This window comes from Gracilinanus agilis, chromosome 3, assembly GCF_016433145.1.
Source record: "Gracilinanus agilis isolate LMUSP501 chromosome 3, AgileGrace, whole genome shotgun sequence".
Classification (NCBI taxonomy): domain Eukaryota; kingdom Metazoa; phylum Chordata; class Mammalia; order Didelphimorphia; family Didelphidae; genus Gracilinanus; species Gracilinanus agilis.
Genome location: NC_058132.1, coordinates 414,187,565 through 414,211,568, shown reverse-complemented (window position 1 = coordinate 414,211,568; position 24,004 = coordinate 414,187,565). Strand labels below are relative to the sequence as shown.

Below are 24,004 nucleotides of genomic sequence, written 5' to 3'. Positions count from 1 at the left end.
TTACTATCCAGCAAAACTTAGAATCATAGCTAAAAGGGACTGGAGGACATCAAAGTCAACCTTCTCATTTTTACATATGAGGAAGCTTGAGGATCAGAGATGTTAACTGATCTGCCCTAGCTGGGCAGCAACTGCTAATCCAATTAATTTTTATTTTACAAGTTTGTATTTTATCATTGAGCAAAGTGTTAATTTTCATTGTTCATTTTAAATGATGCTATTCATTGATTCTTTCTATTATCATTTAAGAAATAATAGAGGGTGCCGCTAGGTGGCTCAGTGGAAGGAGAGCCATGCCTAGAGTTGGGAGAGCCTAGATTCAGATCTGGCCTCTGACACTTCCTAGCTGTGTTGTTTAGCCCAGCTTGACAAGTTATTTGTGGGTCTTAGAATGAGATAAGAGGAATGAGATTAGGATCAAGAGGGTCACAGATAGACTTACAGACAGACTTACAGGCCTCTTGCTGATCAGTGACAAAGTTTGTTGATTTCAGGTAGATATTTATAGAGGGTTGAATCAGGCAGAGGGATTAGATCACTCATGATGGAAGTCAATGATTAACAGAATGGAAACAATGGATTCAAATTTCCTAGGTGGCTCTGAACAGAGTTTTCTACAGGTAATGGTTCAACATGTCAATATGTGACCCAGCTTCTCACAGAATTCCTGCACCAATAATTTCTTGGAAGAACATACAATATTTTTGGGAGAGGAGGGGTTGAGTTCTCATGTGAGGAGTATGCTATTATGTGTCTGGCTGTTTCTAGGCTATGACTTTGGTTTTACTGGGGTCCACTCACTACAGGGGGTTACACTGTGTGACCCTGGGCAAGTCACTTAACCCCCATTGCCCAGCCCTTACTGCTCTTCTGTGGTGGAACCAATTCACAATATTAATTCTAAGTTGAAGGTAAGGGTTTAAAAAAAAAAAGGAAAGAAAGAATGGAATAACTTGTACTTCTTTGGGTATTAATATATAACCATTAGCATACCTGCTTTCTCTAGAGCACTTAAAATTTTTGCTGATTTGCTCATTTTTCATGAAAATGCACTTGCTTAAGATGATGATATGTAAATCATTTTTTTACTTTAATGCAAAATTAGTGAATTTAATGGAAAGAAGAAAATTTGAAAGTAGATCCAGAACCAAACTTGGGATCAGAAGATGATTTGCTCTGTCTCACTATAAGTAGAAATTATTTTGCAGATACTCTTTTTAAAAAATAATGTCTCCTGATTATATCATTTGACCTGTATGTAACTTATGATGCACCTAATTGCTATGTTGGTTTTAAACTGATGTTCCTTAATTCCTTACAGTTGACAATTTATATTTATCATTCTACTTTGTCTTGATTTGTCTAAAATCATAGATTGAATCAGTAGTAGAGGAAGGATATATAGCCATACTATACTTTATCAAATTACACTGTAGGCTTTATTGCTTTTTTAATTATTTGACTTTTTTAATATCACAATTCAAATATTGATACCTGTACTTGAAGAAAGAAACTGATTACTAATTTATTTATAGTCCAGATCAGCTAAAGTGACAAATAGGGAATATTTCCCTGCATGCTGCTTAAACAAGTCCTCAAAGATAAGCTGGCATAATAAATTAGTGGAAATGTGATATGCAGATAAAATGTGATATACAGATAATTATTTTACATATTTTCTAGTTGAAATTATGTTGAAAATCTCATCAGCAGGTATGAGAGGGAGGCATAGGCCATTCATTATGTTGTCACTATGCATTATTGTCATGTATTAACACCAGTATCTTAACTTTACAGGAGGAATTAGCTGATACCATTTCCCAACTCATTCATGTTATTAACAACTTGGAAGCTCGTAAGTCCTTATTTCATTTTGGTTGACGTAGTTGGTCATCATTCTTCATTACTTTTTCTACTTTCCTTTAAAGTTTTGGTCTGCCTATAGGCTTAAGAGGCAAGTATATAAAATTTCTACATAACGTCAGTTTTTAAGATTTTTGATATTGTAAGGATACAAGCTTATGAGTAACTACATGGAGGCATAGCAGATATCCATTTAAATGTAGTACTGTTTTAATAAATAACTATTCATTGACCAAAAATCCTGAGGTACTTTGACATTTCTATTTAGCTGCATATGCACATATTTGAGATTATCTCTTTGAATAGCCAGATGGGCTTTTCTTGAGTTCAGAAAACTGTTTAAAGCTAATTCATCTGTTGTTTCTAAAATGGCATAATGTGTTATCTTGGGAATCAGATGTTTGGGTACTTTTGTTTACCATAGAACACCTCTTCATCCAGACTTTTTGGAAAACCATGAATCGGGAATGGAAAGGAATAGATCAGCAACGTCTAGACAAATATTATATGGTAAGAGCTTGGGTTGGTTTGGGGGTGAGGCAGGAGTTGTAGTTGTCTTTTTCAACTTTATTTTGTTACATTCCTAAGACAAGTTAGTTATAACATACAGACTCAAAATCACTTGTTGGGGGAAATGCTCAGAAGCTTATATTGGCCAATAGACCATTCCAAATACAAAAACAGAGTGTAAAATGAACAAAGTAAAAACTGAAGTTACAAAAATAGAAATGTAATGGCATTCTTTAGCCATCGTTTGCTTGCATATTTGAACATTTGAGGTTTGATTCATTCTTGTGTCATTTTAAAAGGTAGATTTGGGAAATAATACTTTGGTATTATATTACCTGGGAGTTACATGGATTAAAGTGTAAGCATTTGGACTCCCAACAGTGTTAATACCTTTATTTCACTGAACTAAATGGAAAATGTCTACTTTCTTGTGTAACAGACATTTTTATTATCTTTAGCTAATTCGTTTGGTCCTTCGGCAATCCTTCGAAGTTCTGAAGAGAAATGGTTGGGATGAAAGGTTAGTAATCTATAAGATTTAGCCATCATAGCACAGTACTTTTACACAGAATAACCAATTAATAAACTGTTGTTAAATTACTGTTACAAATGTCAAGATCATAGATTTACTTAAGGCTCCAATCAACTAGTAAAGTATTTCAGTATCAATCACAGTGCTAAAGGCATTTATTTTATGGTATAAAAAAAGCATATCCTAGTACTTGTCCATACAGAACTTGAAATCCAATTGAGGAATAAGAATAAGTGAGAGTTGATTACAAAATAGCCATGCATGCTATTAGGAAGTTCTGATTTATGCAGTATAGTTAAAAGGACTATATTTTAATAAGGTTCTAATGGTGCAGTTTGGACAAAAAGTACAAAAGGAATTTGGTCAAAGATCAGTGTGAGCAAGAAGAGAAGATTTTATATAGCAAAAAGGTAGAACTTGAGCTGGCCTTTTCCAAATGGATACGGAAAACATAAATGTTCTAGGAAGAAGAATTCACAGAGGAACAATATAAAAAGCAAAAGTATACATGGTATAGTAAGCAAAAATACATAGTAGAGTTTAGGGATAGGAAAGGAGATAGTGAGAAGAGTCTTTCTGCATGTTTAACTCAATTATTTTTTCTTTGACCAAATTCTCCAGATTTTTGTTACATTATATATATTTTGCAATTTCTCATAAGGTCATAGATTTAGAGCCAGAAAGGATTTTATGTCAAATTTTATACATGAGGAAACTGAAGTTCAAACAAGTTAAGTAAAATATTCTCCTAGGATATATTATGGTTTTGTTGTTTGCCCAAAAAGGCAGTGTGGCATCATAGAAGCAGCCCTAGTCTAAAGCTTTGGGGCCGGAGTTATCGCAGTGACTCTGGAGCTAAGGCAAGTCACTCAGCATTTTCTGTACTTCCATTTGAAAAAAATAATGAGAAAGTATAAACCTCAGAGTCCATATATGAGTCACAGAGAATAGTCTTTCTCTAAGCTTCACTCCTACCCATCCAAACTGAATGTCCAAAACTGAACATCATCCTTCTCCCAAACTCCCCTCTTTAAAATTTCCTTGCTTCTGTCCAAGGCACTGCACCATTCTTCCAGGCTCTGGTTTGTGACTTTGGCATTATCCTTAACTCCTCACCTCCTACTCCTTTTCCCTTACTAGCCCCACATTTCCAATCAATTGCCATATCTTGCTGTTCCTACTTCCACAACATCTTTGGCATCTGATCCTCTTTCTCTCATAGCTACCACCTTAGTTCTGGTCCTCATCACCTCTTACTTGGACTGCTGCAGTGGTCTCCCTGCCTGAGCCGTCTTGCCTCTCCAGTCCATCTTACACACCACTTCCAAAATGATTTCCCTTAGGCATAAGTTTGACCAGGTGACTCCTGAACTGTAAACCAACTCCAGTGACTTCAGCCTCTAGGATAAAATATAATATGCTTTTAAAATTTTAAAGCCCTAAACTACATAAGGGGCCAAGATACTAAAATGAGAGGAGGCATTTAGCCTAGCTCACTCCCACCCACAACCTCAACAAAAATCTAGAGAATGCACAAAACTGAATTCTGATTGGGAAAGCCAAAAAGTCACATTGAGTCATTTTTCTAGCCCAGGGCAAATTGGGAAGGAAGACACTGGAGAAAAAGAGTATAAAAATCTCTAAACAAAGCCTCAAAATACAGCTTGAACACAAGTCCAACTAGCATTCCTAGAAGAGAAGGAACCGAAATATTCTTTTAAAAACCAAATGAGAGCTATAGAGGAAAGAAAGGAAAGAACTAAGAGGTAGAGAATAAAAATATGAAAAGAGAATAATTAGCAGCTTGATAAAAGAGGGTAAAACCTTATGCTACTTAGCCTTAACTAGTCTTTCCAGCCTTATTTATCATTACTTCCCTTCCTACATTCTGTGATTCAGCCAAACTGGCCTCTTTGTTCTTCACATATGACACTTCATTTCCTATCTCCATTTCTTTGTACTATCTGTCCTTCATGCCTGGATTACACTCACTATTATAGTAATACATCTCAGTCACCTGTCTTCTGTGTGAACCCTTTCTTAATCCTTCCAAATATTAGTAATCCTCCTTCCCAAACTACCTTGTATTTAAGTACTTTGTACATATTCATACTTATTATTTAATTAGTTTGTTTATTATTAAAACCCTTACCTTCCGTCGTGGAATCAATACATTATATTGGTTCCAAGATAGAAGAATGGTAAGGACTAGGCAAATAGGGGTCAAGTGACTTGTCCAGGGTCACACAGCTAGGAAGTTTCTGAGGCCAGATTTGAACCTAGGACCTCCCATCTCTTGGCCTGGCTTTCAATCCAATGAGCCACCCAGCTGCCCCCTTTATTAATATATTAAAATACTAACATTGATCTGTTTAATAACTATTTTTAACTTTTAACTATAATACATACAATAGTTGAGAAATAATTATGTTGTGTTTTTTCACTAGCCGGATCAAGCTTTTTCTGGATGTCTTGATGAAGGAAATTCTGCACCCTGAGAGCAATTCTCCTAACGGAGTGAAATTTCACTTCATTGACATCTATCTAGATGAACTAGCAAAAGTGGGAGCAAAGGAGGTAAGGCCAGTAACCTGCTTGTGGTGTTTGTTGGTGGTCAAGCCAACCCAGGTTAGCCACCCAGGTAACTAAAATAACCTGATGTATTATAAGAATTACAGTACTTTATGTGATACTGTTCTTTAAGGTGTGAAGTTTTTTCCAGTGTAGAACTAATCAAGTCTCTTATAATCTCCATTATGACATTGATAATCCAGCTAGCTAGGCTCAGAAATTTTCTGGCTAGGAGAGGATCAAGGACCACATAGAGCAGAATTTCTTCAGCTACTGGCTTTGAATATTGGTGCCATGACATGGTAGCTAAGTGAACAAGGTAGCTCTGAGGACATGTGCATGAATAATAAAGAATCAGCTCCAGTTAATGCAGAAATTACTTTTTAAATTTCTAAGTCAAACTAATTGAAATGCTTCAGTGGATTCCATAACGTGTTTCCCAAAAAACTTACTGCCTGTAACATGTTTGAAAAGGAGACAAAAACGGTTTTCTCTGTTCTTATTTTCTCTTATTTCCTCATACTTTTAAATTGCAGCTTGTGGCAGATCAGAATCTCAAGTTTATTGATCCATTCTGCAAGATTGCAGCTAAAACTAAGGAGTAAGTAACTAAGGAGTAAAACTCAGGTTTTACTGCCTTATGTATAACTTTTCTTCAAATTCTTCTAATCTTAAAAAAAAAAAAAGAAAAGAAAAAGACCATCATATCAAGTCATGCCACATCCTGAATCTTTCTATATTGTCATTAGAGGTTGTGTGTCATGAAGTGATAAGAGCACTGAACTTGGTCTTGGAGTTGGTAATACTGGATTTGAGTTCGAGCTGTAAACATTTAATAGACTTGTGACTCTGGCACCGTCACCTAACCTCTCTGAATATTTCCTCATCTGTAAAATGAGAATAATTGTACTCCCTCCTTCACAAGGTTGTTATGCAGAAAGTGCTTGTAAACCTTAAAATGCTATGTAAGTATGAGGAATTGCTGTTATTTGAAGGGAAAGATAGAGCCAAATTTGAAATACCAATTAGACACTTGAGTTTTTACTGATAGTTGAGCTGCTAGTTTAACTCTGTTTCCAACAACTCAAGCAATTTGTTTCACTATCCATTGTCATCTGTTCAGCATTACACTTTATTGGTCACTTAGTGCTTATATCGCCATAGTAGCTTAACATATAAGTAGATATTTCTTTGTATCTAGTCATTTAAATGCTCATTGACCAACTGACTAACCTTAAACACAAAACAAGTCAATCAGAAATTTAATAATTCTCATTCCTTCATGTACCACAATAGGTATCATTCATCTTAATCTCATTCTTTTCCTTATGCTTCTATCCATAGCCATACCTTAGTACAAACGATAGCTAAAGGAATCTTTGAAGTCATTGTGGATCAGTCCCCCTTTGCCCCTGAAGATTTAATGGAGGAACAGAAAACTAATGGCGACAGTGAGCTGTCTGAAGAAGAAGAATCTGATAATGAATTAACATCTAAAAAAGCAATCATTAAAAAGAAACCAGGTAAGGAATGTCTTGAATTTTCATTTACAAGATAAAAGTTGCCTTTAGTACTCTAAGGTTTCCAAAGCATTTTTTTTTTAATTTTTTTTTTATGAAACCCTTACCTTCTGTCTTGGAGTCAATACTGTGGTGTGTGTATTGGATCCAAGGCAGAAGAGTGGTAAGGGTAGGCAATGGGGGTCAAGTGACTTGCCCAGGGTCACACAGCTGGGAAGTGTCTGAGGTCAGATTTGAACCTAGGACCTCTCATCTCTAGGCCTGGCTCTCGATCCACTGAGCTACCCAGCTGCCCCCCCACCCACCATTTTATCTACATTAATCATTTAATCCTCAAAGTATTGTGAAGGAGGTGCTATTATTTTTTATCCCCATTTTATGGATGAGAAAACCAAATCTCAGATTGTGAAACTTCTCCATAACTAGTGTCAGGCAAGATTTCAGACCCAGATCTTCAGGTTGCCATGGTGGAAACTCTTTAAGTATCAGCCTGCCCTTCCTTTTATACATTTGCTGAAGACCTAGTGAATTCCAAGACTGAAAGATCCTTAACACATTTTCATTATAAAATATAGATACCAAGAACAATGCTATACTCTTTATATCTAGGCTACAATGTGCATGATTATCTGTGATAATTTTGCCCTACATATTCTTTCCAACATTTCTTCCTTTAATGTTTTCTGGACATCTCTCGGTGTTACTGATACTAGATTTCTAATATTCATATCAATGCTTTTAAATCATTATTTCTATTTATATGAATAACTTAGATGAAGAGCTAAATGACCTTGGTGAAATTTTTTAATAATAGAACCTGAAAATAACTCAAACCTCTTTATCTTTAATCTTCCTACGTAGTCTTAGAGTCTTAAAGTAAAGTTTAATTATGATAAGTGTATGAAATTTGTTTATATGTCATCTTTTCCAGGTACCACTCTGATACCACAGTAGGGATTATAGGGTACTAGGATGTGACAGAGATTATAGAAATTAAAAGCTTGAAAGATAGCTCTCTTCCAAAAAGTTCAGGAGGGAGGTCTTAATGGTGGTGACAGGAAGGGACAATCCATCTGATTGAAAATTTCTGTTCATGTTTACTTCTTGTTAAGAAAGGGATATTGTCATCTTTAGAGTGAGAAAATAATAGAACACACTAGTAAAATCTGTCTTTCACATAAACTTTGCTCTTATGCTTCATTGTGTTCTAAGGTGATCATGGATTCTAAAAGCTATGCCACTTGAGCACATTTCTACCAAATCAGAAAAGCTTTGAGTTATGATCCCAGTGATACACCCTCTCTGCTATCTAACAACCAGCCTAATTGGCAATGGAGCAGCTTATCCACAGGGAGAGACTACTCAATAAGTGATGAATTATTGAGCATCACAATTAGTGAAACAAAGAAAATTAACAGAAGGCCATCATTGTTGCATCCTCCTTTTCCTGTAGTAAAAAAAGAATTTAGGGGCTAGGAATCAAAAATCTCAGACTGTGTATAAACATTACTTTATCGGTAGTCTTACAAAGTAAAATTCTTGTCCAATGAGTGGTTGAAGTAACTGAACCTGGTGGAGGTTTTACATATTTAGTCATATAAGACATTTTTAATGATTGCACATGTAAAAGCTATATCAGATTACTTTCTGTCACAGGGAGAGTGGTCGAGAGAGAATTTGAAAATCAAAATTTTAAAAATGAAATAAAACATGCAGTGGGGAAGGGAATAAGATTATTTTACCAAAAGAAGATATTGTATGGAATTGCAGGATTCAAATGCATTTAATTACTTGACCAAGATCACACACCTAGTATTAGAGCCAAGAGTTGAGCTCTTTAATCCAGGCCCCAAACTCTTACTACACTTTCCCTTCCTTCTATATATGCTCATATTTTATATTTTTAAACTTCTTTTTTCCCCAGAGGAAATGGACTAAGTGCTGTGATTTCATCAGCCTAGCCATCTCCTATAGAAACTGAGGGATTGCATGATTTGACCAGGGGTTTTATGCTGGTATGCCTCAGGGATAATTCAGACCACCGCAATTAAGCAAATATTACAATAAAGCAAGTCACACAAAATTTTTTGTTTCCAAGTGCCTATAAAATTATATTTACAGGGGGCAGCTGGGTAGCTCAGTGGATTGAGAGCCAGGCCTAGAGACGGGAAGTTCAAATCTGGCCTCAGACAATTCTCAGCTGTGTTACCCCTGGGCAAGTCACTTGACCCCCATTGCCTACCCTTACCACTCTTCTGCCTTGGAGCCAATACACAGTATTGGCTCCAAGATGGAAGGTATGGGTTTAAAAAATAATAATGAATTATATTTACAATAGCCTGTCATCTGTTAAGTGTGCAATAGTATTATCTCCCCAAAAAAGGATATACCTTAATTTATATACTTTATTACTGAAAAATAGTAATAAAAAATAGTAATAAAATAGATTAACTGAACTATATCAGTAATATAGGTCACTGGCCTTAGAGTCAGGAAGATCTGGACTTCAGTCCTGCCTCTGATATTTACCTCCTCATAATTTGTAGTCCCTTCTCCACAGAATTATTTTGAGGCTCAAATGAACTAATGTATGTGAAGTACTTTGCCACTGTTAAAGAACTATGTACATGTCATCTATCATTATTATTATTATTAACATTCTTGAAACCAAAAATCACAGGGAAGTTGCAGATAAATAAAAAGATGATTCAAAGATTTTCATTGATGAGGCAAATAAAGAAGTTGAAAAAGTTAATTTCATGAAGGGTCCCAAGGTAATAAGAAGCTTTTCATGGACTACTTGATTGCCTTACCATATGCATGATGCACATCAGCAAAAAAGACTATACTATGGAGCTAAAACTTAATTCACCACATCAAGTCAATATACATACATTGATATTTGTATATTCTTCATTGCAAAGGTAGGAGCACAAGAACATGGTGGAAAACATATTAGAAAATAGTGTTCATAACTAGGAAATAAAAGAAGCCAAAGACTTGAAGCTTCATGCCTATATAAACTTAAACTTCTTGAACATGATAAAATTGACCAAATGAAATTAATTTTTGTTATAGACATATAAAATAATCAGTTTATACTGAACATCAGTTCAACCAACTCAGCTTTCCTAAACTACATTTAAATTAAATTGGCTGTATCTTAATCGGTACAGATGGATTCATAATTTAATTAGTTCTCTGTACAATCAGACCATTGACTTGCTAATAAAAAAATCAAAATTAATACCAAATTAGAAGAATAAAGATAAGAAGGCATAGCATATAATCAAAACAGTTCAAACCTGACCTTTTAAAGCAAGCTATCGACTCCCTTCCTCACACCCCATGAGAAGTTTATAAAGGAAAGATACTGGTTCTGATGATCATGTCAATTGAGAGTTTGACTGTTGTGAAGCTGTGTACATGAAGAGGCTAAAAGCTTCACAATCTCATAAACCAGCAAATTTTTTTATCTCTCCTTGCTATATAGTTAAAAGCAACAGCAGTTTAGAATGCAATCCCTTTTACCAAATGTTAATGAGGAAGATAATTTCAAGCAGTGAACCTTACAGAGTTAGTTGACAAAAAACTTGGTAGAATGTTGTAACTAGATAGACCCAGCTAGACTAGATCGTCCTCAGAGAATAGAGAGATGAAACTGGGAAGAAGTTAATAAATAGGCAAAAGGAGAAATGTTTCCCAGGATCTTGATAATAATCTGTTTCCATCCCTTATGACAGAAGAACAACTCCATTTGGACTCTTTACACTTCAGTACCTGACATGCTACATGAGGAATTGGAAATATGGTACTCATCATGAAATTGAGGAGATAGATCAGCTAGACCAGAAGTGGCTGGGAGTTGTGGAGAACACAAGACCTCTTTTTTTTTTAAATTAATTATTGTCACAAAGCTTTTGAATTGCCTTCCAATAAATTATTTCACACGGAGCAACAAGGGTAGTACAGTGGTTAAAGTACCTACCTGAAGTCAAGAAGACCTTAGTTCAAATGTAATCTCAGACATTTACTAACTGTGTGACCCTGGGCAAATCACTTAAATCTCTGTTTGCTTTGTGTTTCTTCATGTAAAATAGGGATGATAATAATAGTACCTACCTCCCAGGCTTGTTGTTGAAGATGAAATAGCATAATAATTGTAAAGCATTTAGCATAGTGCCTGACAAATCGTGAGCTCTATATAAATGTTAGCTGCTATTTTTATTATTATATATATTTAGGCCATGTAAGATGATAGTTGTAACCATAAAGATTCAAAAGTCCTGTAATTATAACCAGCAGTTCTAAAATGGGGGGATGGATGCTCTCTTAAGCTATCTATCACTTTTCCTGGAGAATATTCTTAGAGTTCACAAAGAAGAGGAATTCCCATAGATAAGACCTCCTTCAGCTCCTTCTTTTTGTAGATGATGTGATGATTGAATTACTCCCCAAATACTAATTGATCTCAGTTTAGGATACATGACCATTCAGAAGAAATCATTTTGACAATCCTCAGGGGAAAAGCAAATTTGTGAGAAATGCCTGTTCAGACCATGACATGTAGTTGTTTGGGAGGACCATCTGTTGCTTTTTTAGCCCATCAGTACACATAAATCACAGATAAGAAGCATTATCAAAGGACAACAAATTGTTTTACAGTTTTTTTCCCTCTAACTTCTTAACTCTACAAGACTGGCTTCTGACCTCAACATTCCATTGAAACTTTTCTCCCCAAAGTTACCAGTGAGGTCTTAATTACCAGTCTAATGTCCTTTCCTCACATCTCATTTTTCTTGAATTCACTTCAGCCTTTAATGCTATTGTCCACCTTTTTCTTGTTGATATTATTTTCTCTCTTAAGTTTTTGTGACACTAGTCCATCCTGGTTCTCTGCCTACCTGCTTGAACATTCCTCAGTCTCCTTTGCTGGATCTTCACTCAGTTCACACCCACTAATGTCTGGTGTTACCTAAGACTTTGTCCTTAGCTTTCCTCTCTTCTCTCCAAACTATCCAATTTTGCTTAGTGATCTTTTCATCTCCCATGTTTTTATTATCATCTCTATGTAAATTATTCTCAGGTCTATTTATCTACCCCTAACCTCTCTCCTGACCTCTAATCTCTTTTGGACATCTTGAACTGAACTTGAAATCTTTTTTTTTTTTTTAAACCCTTACCTTCCGTCTTAGAATTAAGACTTCCAAGGCAGAAGAGTGGTAAGGGCTAGGCAATGGGAGTTAAATGACTTGCCTAGGGTCACACAGCTGGGAAGTGTCTGAGGTCAGATTTGAACCTGGGACCTCCTGTCTCTAGGCCTGACTCAATCCACTGAGCTACCCAGCTGCCCCCTGAACTTGAAATCTAAAACATCTTAAATTCTTCCAAATGAACTTTGTTATAGTTTTTTCTAATTCTGTAAAAAAGTTTCTTGGTAGTTTGATAGGTATGACACTAAATAAGTAAATTAATTTGGGTAGAATGGTCATTTTTATTATGTTAGCTCGTCCTACCCATGAGCAATCAATGTTTTTCCAATTGTTTGGATCTAGTTTTAATTGTAAAACATCTTAAATTCAAAATGTCCCTTTCCTTCTTCCCAACTCTCCTTTTTATGTCATTGGTACCATTAGCCTCCTGATCCACCTAGCTCACAATCTCAACTTCTTACTCTTCACCACCACCAATTCCCATCCCTCCCTCGCCAATAAGTCACAAAGTTCTCTTTATCCTACCTTTGCTATATCTTTATCTTTTCTCCTCTGATACTGTCACCAGCCTGGTGCAGATGGTCATTACCTCACACCTCAACTATTATAATAGCCTACTGGTGGGTCTGCCTCTCTCTGGTCTCTCTTCATTCCAGTCCATCCTACAAAGGGCAAATGAGGGACTCTTGGCCAACAAACAAAAATGAACTTATATTTATATCATTTAAAGATGTTAACCAGAAAGTGTATGGTTGAAAAAGGGACAGATTAATCATATATCAAGAATAAGACAGTAAATAAACTGTGAGTGTAACCTTTGGCACCTCATGAAGCCTATTGGTTTGTATCTAAAGAGAATTTATGCCAGGACATGGACAGGATTCTCACAAAATAAAACTAATAACTTGGAAGTTTACACTTAAGGGGGAAAGTAGCCACATTAGTAGTAAGATCACATATTGAAGTTGAAGTACAGGTGAAATTTATGAGCAATTTAGAAATTACTGAGAATCTTTCATGCCATTATTTTATTCTTAAAGTGTTTTATTGATCAAAAAAAAGCCCATCACTGTCATTTCACAATCTTCCCTTCTCACCCCCTTAGAATACTCCCTAGGAACCAGAGATAAGTGGCTAGGCAAAACAAAGCCACACACCTTCCATGTCTAATAGCATCCTCATCTTTGTCAAGAGGAAGAAAATCCTTTTCACATAAACTTCATCATAGACATTTTGCCATGAAGTTGGTTTTCTTATTTGTAGTCATTGTTTAAATGTTTCTGGTACTGCTCATTTTTCTCTGCAGCTCTTCCCAGGATTCTCTGAATATATCCCTTTCATCACTTCTTACAACATAATAAATCCATTTTATTCATAAACCATCATTTGTTTATCCTTTCCTCAATTGATGGTCTTGCTCTTCACTGCCACAGAAATGTGCTGCTATAGATATTTGTACATATTATAATGGTGCTATATCCAGGTCAAACTATCAACAGCCAGTAGAACAGCAGCATGAAGTCAAGAATGAAATGTCATGAGTGAAGAATAGCAAGAATATGCCAGCATCACCAATAGAGTATATAGAAGGAAATGAAGTATAAGAAGACTGAAAAAGGTAGAAAGGGGTCAGGTTGTAGAGGACTTTAGAAACCAGAGGATTTGTGCATCCTAGAGGTGTAATAGTGATAAACCAAAGGAGTTTATTGAATAGAAGTAACCTGGTCAGATCTGTGCTATGCTTTAGGGAGTTTAAACTTTGACAGTTTAGTGGAAGATGGACAAGAGTAGGGAAGAAACTTGAGTTAGGGAGACCAACCAGCAGGTTATTGCAGTAGTTTAGACATCTATCCCCATAAAATTATTAGACCATGCGGACCCTTTGAACCCCATAATATCAGTGTTACCCCTAAGTCGATAGCCCTAAGAGCAAATCAAAAGGAGGGCCCCATATGTACAGAAACATTTATAGCAGCTTATTTTGTGTGGTGACAAAGAAATAGAGACTGAGGAAAGAGTGTATCCATCAGTTAAATTATGGTGTATGAATGTAACGAAGCTCTATGGGATGACTTCAGGTAAGTCTTGAGAATATATCTTTGGTCTAATGCAAAGTGAAGTAAACAGAACTAGGACAAAGACAAAACTTTGAAAGATTTGGAAATTTCCATCAATAAAATGAACAACCACAGTTTCAGTGAACTCATGATGAAACTTACTGTCCTCCTCCAAATAAAGAGTTAGTCAACTCAGAATGCAAATTGAAACATATGGGGTTTTTTGGACATGACTAGTCCAGGAATTTGTTTTGCTTGACTGTGCATGGTTTGTAACAGGTTTTATTTTTTTGTCATAGAAGAGAATAAAATGTGAAAATAAAGTTGAAATTTTTTAAAAAGAAAGTTTTGAAATGTAATAGAAAAGCTTTATTATAAACTCATCTAAATCTGAACTAGGATGATGTCTGTGTTAGTGGAGAGAAGGGGACATATAACCGAGTTCAAATCCTGCCTCAAATACTAACTTAAGTGACCCTGGGACAAGCAAGTCACTTAACCCTGTTCCACATCTGTTTCCACATCTGTAAAATGAGCTGGAGAAGAAAATGGTCCCAATATCTTTTTACCAAGAAAACCCCAAAAGAGATTACAGAGAGCAACACCATTGAACAACTCCACTGGTATTTATTTACCTTTGTGCCTAAAGCCTCCACACCTAAAACTGCTCTCCCTCTCTTCCCCCCTTTGTCCACTCACCGTTGTTATTCTTCTAGGCCCATTGGTAAGTGCTTCTTGAAAGCTTCATTTTTATGGAGGGACCAACACTTTACTTTCTCCTGCAGGGCCTGTTCTAGCTTCCTTTGGCCTCTGACTTCAGTACCTTCTTGTCTCCTGTTTCCCTCCCACTTTTTATCTCCTTTTTGTAGGTTATCTTCTGTCATTAGAATGTAAGCTCTTTTAGGAGCAGAGATTGTCTTTTAGCTTTATTTGTACCCTCAGTGCTTAGGCACGGTGTCACTTAGCACTTAACAAATGTTTTTTTCCTTATTCTATGTTTAGTATAGAAATATTTTTAAAAGGGGAAACTTGTGATAGGGTATTTTCAATGGCTTATGGATGTAAAAGCCAGGCTGAATAAAGAAACATATGTTATATCTCTAACTTGTCTTTAGCTCTGGTGGCTGAACAATTGGAGAAACTAAATAACCCTTGGGAAATTAAATTAAAATAATTTTAAAGCTATCCATTTTCTGCTTGAATTATTAGATTCTCCTATAAATGATAATTCTTAGATATTTGATATTTCCAGCATTTTGTAAAAGATCTTGGATTTGTTTTGCCAGCAGTAGGCAAATATCCAACAAGAAAAGATGGATGGAATGTTGAAGAGGAAAAGGATGAAGATGGTACCTCTGAAGACACAGGTATACTTCTCCAGGTTGGTGGCCTTTTTTTTTTTTTTTTTCATTTGAATGGTATATAGATTTACTGTTATTAAGCTGAAATTCATTAGTTTACTTAATTTGATTCAGAGACAAATTCTTTTAAACACTAAGGTTAAGGGTGCTGTGATCCCTCTTTTATATTTTTTATTCTAATTTTTAAACTTTAAAAAGTTTAAAAATAATTTTAACAGCAAGAATATTTTTCACATTTCATCCATTTTTAGAAATATATAATAAATCATAGGTCTTATTTTCAAAATAGCCATTCTGTCTGTGCTTCTTTCAGAACCTTCTGTCCTGTGCATTTTTTTAAATATCAGTGGCTCATATACTTATTAGCTTTTGTGACCCTGGGAAAATCATTTAACTTGTCTGCCTTAGTTTCCTCATCTGTAAAATGAGAATGACAGTACCTTCATCCTAGAATTATTGTGAGGATCAAGTGAGACTATTTTTAAAGCCTTTTGCAAAAGTTTAGGTGCTTTAACAAATGTTAGCTATTATTATTAACTACTAAACCATGCCCCCATTAAAAACAGAAAAGGCGGGGGGGGGGGGATCCTATAAATAAACAGAATCAAGAAAAGCAAGTCCCATACATAGCCATGTCCAAAAATAATCACTCCCTGCCCTTTGAGTTCCTCATCTTTCAAGACATAGTTGACATTAATCATAATTCTTAAATCTTTCAAGATTATGATCAGATAAAGGAATTTCAGAATTCATGAACGTGGAAATAGAACAGATGTAGATTATGGCAAGATCAAGGGTCTGACCATCTGTGTATAGCTGCAATAGGGTGTAGAGTTCCTTTGTAGATTAAATTATTCTTTTTTTTTTAAAACCCTTACCTTCTGTCTTGGAATCAATACTGTGTATTGGCTCCAAGGCAGAAGAGTGGTAAGGGCTAGGCAATAGGGGTCAAGTGACTTGCCCAGGGTCACAAAGCTGGAAAGTGTCTGAGGCCAGATTTGAACCTAGATCCTATCCTCCCTTCTCTAGGCCTGGCTCTCAATACACAGCTACCCAGCTGCCCCCATATTAAATTATTCTTGGTTGTAAGTTTATATCTTTTGCCTTCTGGAATATTGCATTCAAAGTTCTCCTTTCATTATGGTAGAAATTTCCAGGTCTTATGTGATCCTGACCATGGTTCCTTGGTACTTGACCCTACTGCTCTGTGGATACTTGTAGTATTTTTTTTCTTTGACATGGGAGTTCTGAGTTCTGAAATGCTCCAGCATTTCTAGGCCTTTCCAATTTGTAGTTGCTTTTACAGAGGAACTCCATTGGTATATTCTCTCTGTTTTCACTTTATCTTCTAGTTCTGACCCATCTAGGTAACTTGCATTTATTTTCTTTTTAATTTTTTTTAATATATCTCAGCCCCTTTTTAGTCATGACTTTCATGTATCTCATGATTCTAGATTTATTTTTCCTCCTTGACCTGTTTTCCAAGTTACTTTTTTATTGGTAATCAGATATCTTATATTTTTGTTCACTTTTTCAGTTTTTGGAGGCTAGGGAAGTTCTACTATTTATTAATGTTTCACGGAATCATTGCTTTCTATTTGTTTATTCTAAAAGAGTCCATTTTTTGGGTAAGGTTAACATGTTTCATTTCTTTTAGGCATTCATGTAGTCCTTATAGAAAAATCCTTTTTTTTTTTTTTTTTTTTTTTTTTTAATTTTAATTTCTCCTTATAGTTGTTACAGAGCTCTCCTTCTTTAGGGGAATTTTTTAGATTTGTACTAATTCTTTATTGTACTTGTTGGAGTCTTCTTTGGTTTACACATTTTTCTAGCTTCTTTTATGAATTGGAATTTTTTGCCAAGTCCAGGCTTCTCTTTCTTCTGCCCTTTTGAGTTTGATAATCAGCCTTTTGCAGTTTCTTTGAGGCAAATAAATGGTGCAATGAATGGTCTGGTGCTCTGGACATCAGGAAGACATGAGTTTCAGATCTACCCTCAGACAATAATTGTGACCCTAAGCAAATCACTTAACTTCTTCCTGCTTCAGTTTCCCAATCTGTAAAATGGGGATAATAATAGCACCTATTACCTCCCAGGATTGTAATGAGGATCCATTGAGATAATCTTTATTAAAGTACTTTGTAAACCTTTAATATATGATTAATATTCCTGCCTTGACCTCTGTTTCCCCAGGGTTAGAACCTGTCCTGACTCTTTGAGGTTAAACATGCTAAAATGTTAGGGTCCTCTTTGATAGGGGTTGGGACAGGTAGGGTGTACCACAATGGATAGAAGGCTGGGACCTATGATCAAGAAGATCTGAATTCAAATGTAGCCTCAGACACTTAATAGCTCTATGACCAAGTTACTTAGCCCTGTTTTGCCTCAACTTCCTCATCTATAAAACGAACAAGAAAAAGAAATGGCAAACCACTCTAGTATCTTTGCCAAGAAAACCCCTAATGAGGTCCCAAAAATCCAGTCATGACTGAACTGAACAACATTTGATAGAGGGGGGTTCTTAACCTTTTTTATATAATGAGGCAGCTAGATGGTACAGTAGATAGAGCACTGTGGACCTGCAGTCAGAAAAAGTTCAAATTCAAATTAAGTTTTCAGACTTGCTGTGTGATCTTGAGCAAATTACTTTCTCCTTTGTCTGTGTCCTCATCTCTAAAGTGAGGAAGATAATATTGTATACTTTCCAGTTGATTATGAAGATATAAAAAAGGTAATTATTAATAAAGATTTTTTACAAAGAGTTTAAAGTTTAGTAATAAATGCTTTCGTCATCATTATTATCATGGACTCCTTTTGGCAGTCTTGTGAAACTTATGAACCTTTTCTTAGTGTAATCACTTTAAATAATACCTAACAAAACACATAGGATTACAACAAAAACTAGTTATTAAATGCAATTATCGAAGCATTTTTCAAAAATAATTTCAAGAACCCTAAGATAAGAACCACAGCTTTTTGGCACCTCAAGTGTCAGGGAGCTACAAGGATCTTTGGACTCCTGGGCTGATCTAGCTCAAGCACCGCCCAACTTACTGTCCTGTTGATTGCTGTTCCCATGGCATCCAAGGGTTCCTACTATAGTTTTTCTAACTGTCTAGGACTCTTTCTGGAGACAGAGTTTTTCAGGATCTATCTTTCTCTGGTCCATCGCCTACTGCCATAAGAGAATGTTGGCTTTTTATAGTTCTGGGTGGAAGAAATTCCTTACTATAATTTCTCAATGAATTTTTAAAAATTCATTTTTCAAGCCAGTAAGAATTCTGTTTGTGCTGCAAGCAGGTATTTCAGAACTGTGAGGTCAGCCTGTTTTCAGGCAGTCATCTTGACCAGAAGTCTGTTTTCCCTTTTTAATTTCTCTATGACACTCATGTATGAGATGAGCTTATTTAATTATCCCATACCATTAAAAAGTTTTGAAACTAGATTTGCTTAATTATTATATTCTAGTAAACATTACTGAATATTCAATTTCAGGAATTTTAATAACTTAATTAAACCATTATAATCACCTTTTTTTTTTAACCTTTACCTTTCATCTTGGAATCAATACTGTGTATTGGTTCCAAGGCAGAAGAGCATTTGTGGGCAGATTGGAAAAAGCAAAAGCAAATTCCTCCCAATAGTTAGCTTACATTTAAATCCTACCAATTTAATTCCTTTCCAAAAGTTTCATCATTTCACGTTAAGCAAGGCAAGTATTACATTTCAAAATAGAATGTTTGGACTAGAAGTAATCCTTGAGATCACCTAATCCAATTCCCATGTTTTACAAATGTGTTAATTTACCTTGTATCCATATTAAATCCCTTAAGGAGTTCATGAGCATTTTAAGGGCAACAATTATTTTCCATTGGTCTTTGTAGCCCTTATTCTTTGTATATACTATGTGCTTAATTATTGTTTGTTGAATTGAGTGAGAAAACTGAAGTCCAGAGCAATTAAATAACCACAATCATATGGCTTTTGAATGGAAGGGCTAGGATTGGAACCCAAGTATTCCTGTCACTCAGATTTCCAGTCATCTAAAAGTCCTTGCTAATTCTAAATCTATGTTTATATGATCCTAAGTTCAGAGACAGAGGTTTTTCTAATTTAATTTTTAAATAGTTTGACTACAAAGCTGTTGCTGATCGACTCCTAGAAGTGACCAGCAGAAAAAATACACCACCCTTCAACAGAAGACGTCTCTCTAAACTAGTCAAAAAGTAAGTCTTCTTTAATTGTAATTGGAAAACCCTACTAATTGATATTACTCCTAGGATCCCTGTCTTAATATTATTAACCCAGTGTAGAATTTTTACTGTTAGTTCTTGTATGTGCTATGAATTTTACTTTTTTTTTTTTTTTTAGCAGTATAATTATGGTTCTGAAATAAAGCTCTTAAATTGCTGGTGATGCTGATTATGAACAGCAGATAAAAAAATAATCAGGAATTCTTTAGCAAGTTTATTTTTTCAGTGGATAGATATTTGTTTCACTAAGTATTAGAGCGCTACTGTTTATACTTTTTTTTATAATAAAAATAAGATTGGCTCCAGAGAAAGAAAGTTAATCTTTTCATCTCTTCTTCTCATTTCTTTTTAAATGCATCTTACTACTAAAAAAAAATTTTTTTAGGGCAAAATGGAATTTGTAATTATGGAAATATCTGCAAAAATTTTAACCATTTTTTTTTTACATGAGACATTGGACTCATCTTAAATTTTTTTCCTCCTCTTCCAGGTTTCAAGATTTATCTGAAGGTGAGTATTGAATTAAATCTTGACAATGTTTTCCAAAATGTTAAATGTTTCCTTTAAAAAAAAAACAGAATTATTTTAATGTAACTTTTGGGATCTATCCCAATAACTTTTCATAAGCCTTATACCATAATAAGGTATAGCAGTCTACCACCATTTTATGCCATCAAGAACCAATTTAAAAGACCTGATTTTTTAAGAAATACCATTTAGTATTTAGTCTGATTTTTTTTTTTTAGATCTGTTTAAGAAGAAAGTCAATTTTTATTGATTTAGGATGATTTAGGAAGGGTCCTTGTCTTCAGGGGAAAAGAAGAGGTTATTTTTTTCAAAGTTTCTTCCAGAGATTTGTTGAATACTCATTATTTCACTGGGAATGGAAGATGAAGGAGAAGGAAGCTTATAATCTCAAATTCAAGGAAAAAGCATATGTATCACTAAAACCATCATGTTTGCCATGTGCTAGTCCAAAAAAAAAATCATACCAAGTCTTGAAAAAGCTTTGACATATATACTAGTGTTACCTGTTTAGCCTCAATCGTGGCCCTTTTAGATTAGGACTGACCTGTATGGTTGTTTACTTCAGGAATAAAGTTTTCCTAAGACTATTAATACAAGTCCCTGAAATTGTTTTATTCCTCTTAAATGAGAGGAATGTTGGCTCTCAGGAGAACAGTGGGATGGGATGGAATGTCTGAGAGGCATGAATTAAGGTTTATACTTCTCATGTGCTTAAGAAAAAAATAACATCATTGATGTTTTCAAAAATTTTGTGAATATGACTTTGTGGTCTGGCAGGTGTTTTCCCTCAAATCAGTTTTCCTGAAGACATTTCTACAGATGAAGATGACCATACCCTTAGTCGGGGAAGGCGTAAGAAAAAAAGAAATAAACTTACAGAGAAAACCAAGTTAGACAAAGAAAAAGGTAAGTTGTTGTAAAGCTTAGCAATAAAAACGAAATGCAGAAAGCAGGAAAATAATGATCATAGGAAGAGAAATTGGAAATGATCTAACCTCATTCTACAATGAGACATCCAAGGCCCATAGAAGTGAGATGACTTGCCCATGGTCACATGAGCATAGCAGAGATTTAAATTTAGTTCTTCTAACCTTAAATCTAGTGCACTTTTTACTGCACTCTACACCCAGACCCATAATGGCATCATAGCCATTTCTGTAACAAAGTTATAGAAGCTGAATCATCTATTATTATTTGTCATAATTAAGGTAAATTTTTTCAGTTATAAGAGACTGGAGCAAAAGAAAAGGGAGATTTACTTAAAAAGTGTTACTGCAGTTGTTGGTAGAAGAAGCTGCTGGTACTTTTTATTTATTCATCTCCAAAAGGGAGGAAGGGAGAAAAAAGTATTGAGCAGATTTTTTTTTCTTAGTTTCCCAGTTTTATCAGCTCAAGAAAACTTTCTGGGTTTAAAATCACCCAGTGAAAACCTATTGTGAAAATACTTGTATTTTTTTATAGTTTTCAGAAGGAAAATGATCATCAGCTATTCCTGAGGTAGACTAGGAACAGAGATACACTCCCAGTTTTCATTTGTCTGAGTTTCTTTCACAACATAAATGCCAACCAGAATTACAATGTAGTGTCAAAGAGAAAAAGAAAAAAGAAAACCTTCATTGCTAATAAGACCTATGTGTCTCCCTTAGAATCTGTATTATCTGGGATCTTATCTAGCAACTGAGATTCCTGTTTACTGGTTTTGATTTAATTGCAGGGCAGTACAAACCAAAAAAATTCAGCCCAGCTGAGGAAGAAACTGAATGCAATCTTCAAAAGAGAAAACGGAGAAAGAAAAAGAAAAACAATTCTCATCCTGAAAACTCAGGCGATACTTTCATCCCCTCTGAACCAAATGGGAACAGTGAACCAGAGTCATGTAAGAAAAAAGACCCCAAAAAATATGCCCCTGAGAATGAAACAAACACATCCTTTGCTGTAGCTGAGGAAAGTGGTATGGAGCATCCCCCAACTATCAACACACAAAACAAAAGAAAACGGCCAAGAAAGAAGAGTTCAAGAGTCCTAGAAGAACTGGCAGAAATTGGGATGCCACCTGTTGAAACTGCCATTCAAAATGGCCCAGGTTGTATTACTGCCCAGGACCCTGCCACCAGCAGCCCCACAGCAGGTGGGGTCAAAATAGTGAAAAAGAAGCGGAAACTTGGGGCTATTACAGTTGGTAGCAATGGCTTGACTCCATTGGTGGCAATCCGTTCAGAGAGGGAAAGCTTGCTAGATAGTCCAGCTGGAGAAGGGGATTGCCCAGCCTTCCTGGCCCAGGGTGTCAGGCTAAAGAAAAAAAAAGGAAAACTGGATAGTCTTGAGCCAGTTAGCCTGCCCAACCAGAAGGTTGCATTTCTGAAAAAGAGGAAGAAAATAAAAGAGGTATTAAACCTGGTGGAAACTAACGGAGCTCTAGAAGCTGAATTGAAGAAAATCCAGTCTACGGTAAGAAAATCAGGATCTTGGGGGTAAAGTGTGTCTTCTATAGGAGTCTCTGCTAATGCTCTAGAGTGGCTTTCTGGCTTTCTCTGGAGTATTTGTTATCATAGTTTGATCCTTATATGCCGTAGATCTCTGGAGTGAAGAAATAATGGAACAAGCTCACAGTTTACAGATAAGACTTAGTAACCATATATAATAACAGCCTGGATACTGCAGAGTGACAACTTCATAGCCAAACTAAATGTTACCCTTATTTTTTATCATTAGCTTAACCAGTTATGAGTTCTTTCTACACATTTTGGGGGATGGATGGCCTTTATTGCCATCTTTTCTTAATGGTCCTGGTATTTGCAGGTATCAGATGTAAACTCAGAACGAAGCTTTTTAAGAAGTATTATTTCAAAAAAAAAAAAAAAGTATTATTTCCTTGTTTGAAATACTGCAATATTTGTGCCATATACTTGTCATTTTTATACATTTATCTACACTTTTGAATATGCCAACATTTTTTTAAAACCACACAAATTTCAAGGTGGTTGTGTTCTTTCAGCCTGTATTATAGTATAAGAGCTCTGGGTTGGCATTAGGTTGAACCTTAGTTACATGCTAACTATGATGAGTTGACTACTATAGGTCTCTGAAATGACTAGATTGTCATTCAGAAGGGTTAAATCATTTTATACTCAATAAAATGTAGCCCTAAGCCTATGGTCAGCTTAATTTAGAACTATCTCCTATACTTCAGTTACATCATAATTTTTTTTTTTGCAGGGGTACCTCTATTAGAATATAAAACTACTTAAGATTAGCATCTGTGTGGAATCTATTTTTAGTATCTTTAGTATCTGGCATGGTGCCATGCCTGAAGTAAATGTTATAATTAAATTGATTTGAAACCCTCAGAATCCTAAGGATGGCTATTTGTCACCCTTCTACTCTAGCTATATAGAATATGGGAAAGGTTTTGAGTAGAGGGAGGTATTTGAACTGTATCTAGAAGTAAAGGAGGGTAATAATTAAATGGAAGTGAAGGAGTATACCCTCCAAGTCTGGGGGATGACCCAGGCAAAACCACTGGTAAGGGAGAATGAAGTGTGTTTTGTGAGGAGCCCAGAGGCTGGTGGCCAGTTTAGCTTTGTCAACCAGGGTAG

General features: G+C 35.5%; 1 protein-coding gene across 3 annotated transcripts in view; it reads left to right on the top strand.

Moving 5' to 3' along the window:
• RRP1B (ribosomal RNA processing 1B) overlaps positions 1 to 24,004 on the top strand; it is a 41,220-nt gene that overhangs the window by 8,277 nt on the left and 8,939 nt on the right. Inside the window, exons 3-14 of one of the 3 annotated variants that reach the window (XM_044670249.1) lie at positions 1,798 to 1,855; positions 2,288 to 2,373; positions 2,832 to 2,893; positions 5,353 to 5,482; positions 6,013 to 6,077; positions 6,821 to 6,999; positions 15,553 to 15,647; positions 19,756 to 19,853; positions 20,371 to 20,390; positions 21,186 to 21,318; positions 21,763 to 21,779; positions 22,153 to 22,856. In XM_044670249.1, coding sequence (XP_044526184.1) covers positions 1,798 to 1,855; positions 2,288 to 2,373; positions 2,832 to 2,893; positions 5,353 to 5,482; positions 6,013 to 6,077; positions 6,821 to 6,999; positions 15,553 to 15,647; positions 19,756 to 19,853; positions 20,371 to 20,390; positions 21,186 to 21,318; positions 21,763 to 21,779; positions 22,153 to 22,856 — 1,647 coding nt within the window. Of the gene's footprint in view, positions 1 to 1,797; positions 1,856 to 2,287; positions 2,374 to 2,831; positions 2,894 to 5,352; positions 5,483 to 6,012; positions 6,078 to 6,820; positions 7,000 to 15,552; positions 15,648 to 19,755; positions 19,854 to 20,370; positions 20,391 to 21,185; positions 21,319 to 21,762; positions 21,780 to 22,122; positions 22,857 to 24,004 lie in introns of all 3 variants that reach the window. The other 2 variants (XM_044670248.1, XM_044670246.1) reach the window with 2 other exon arrangements.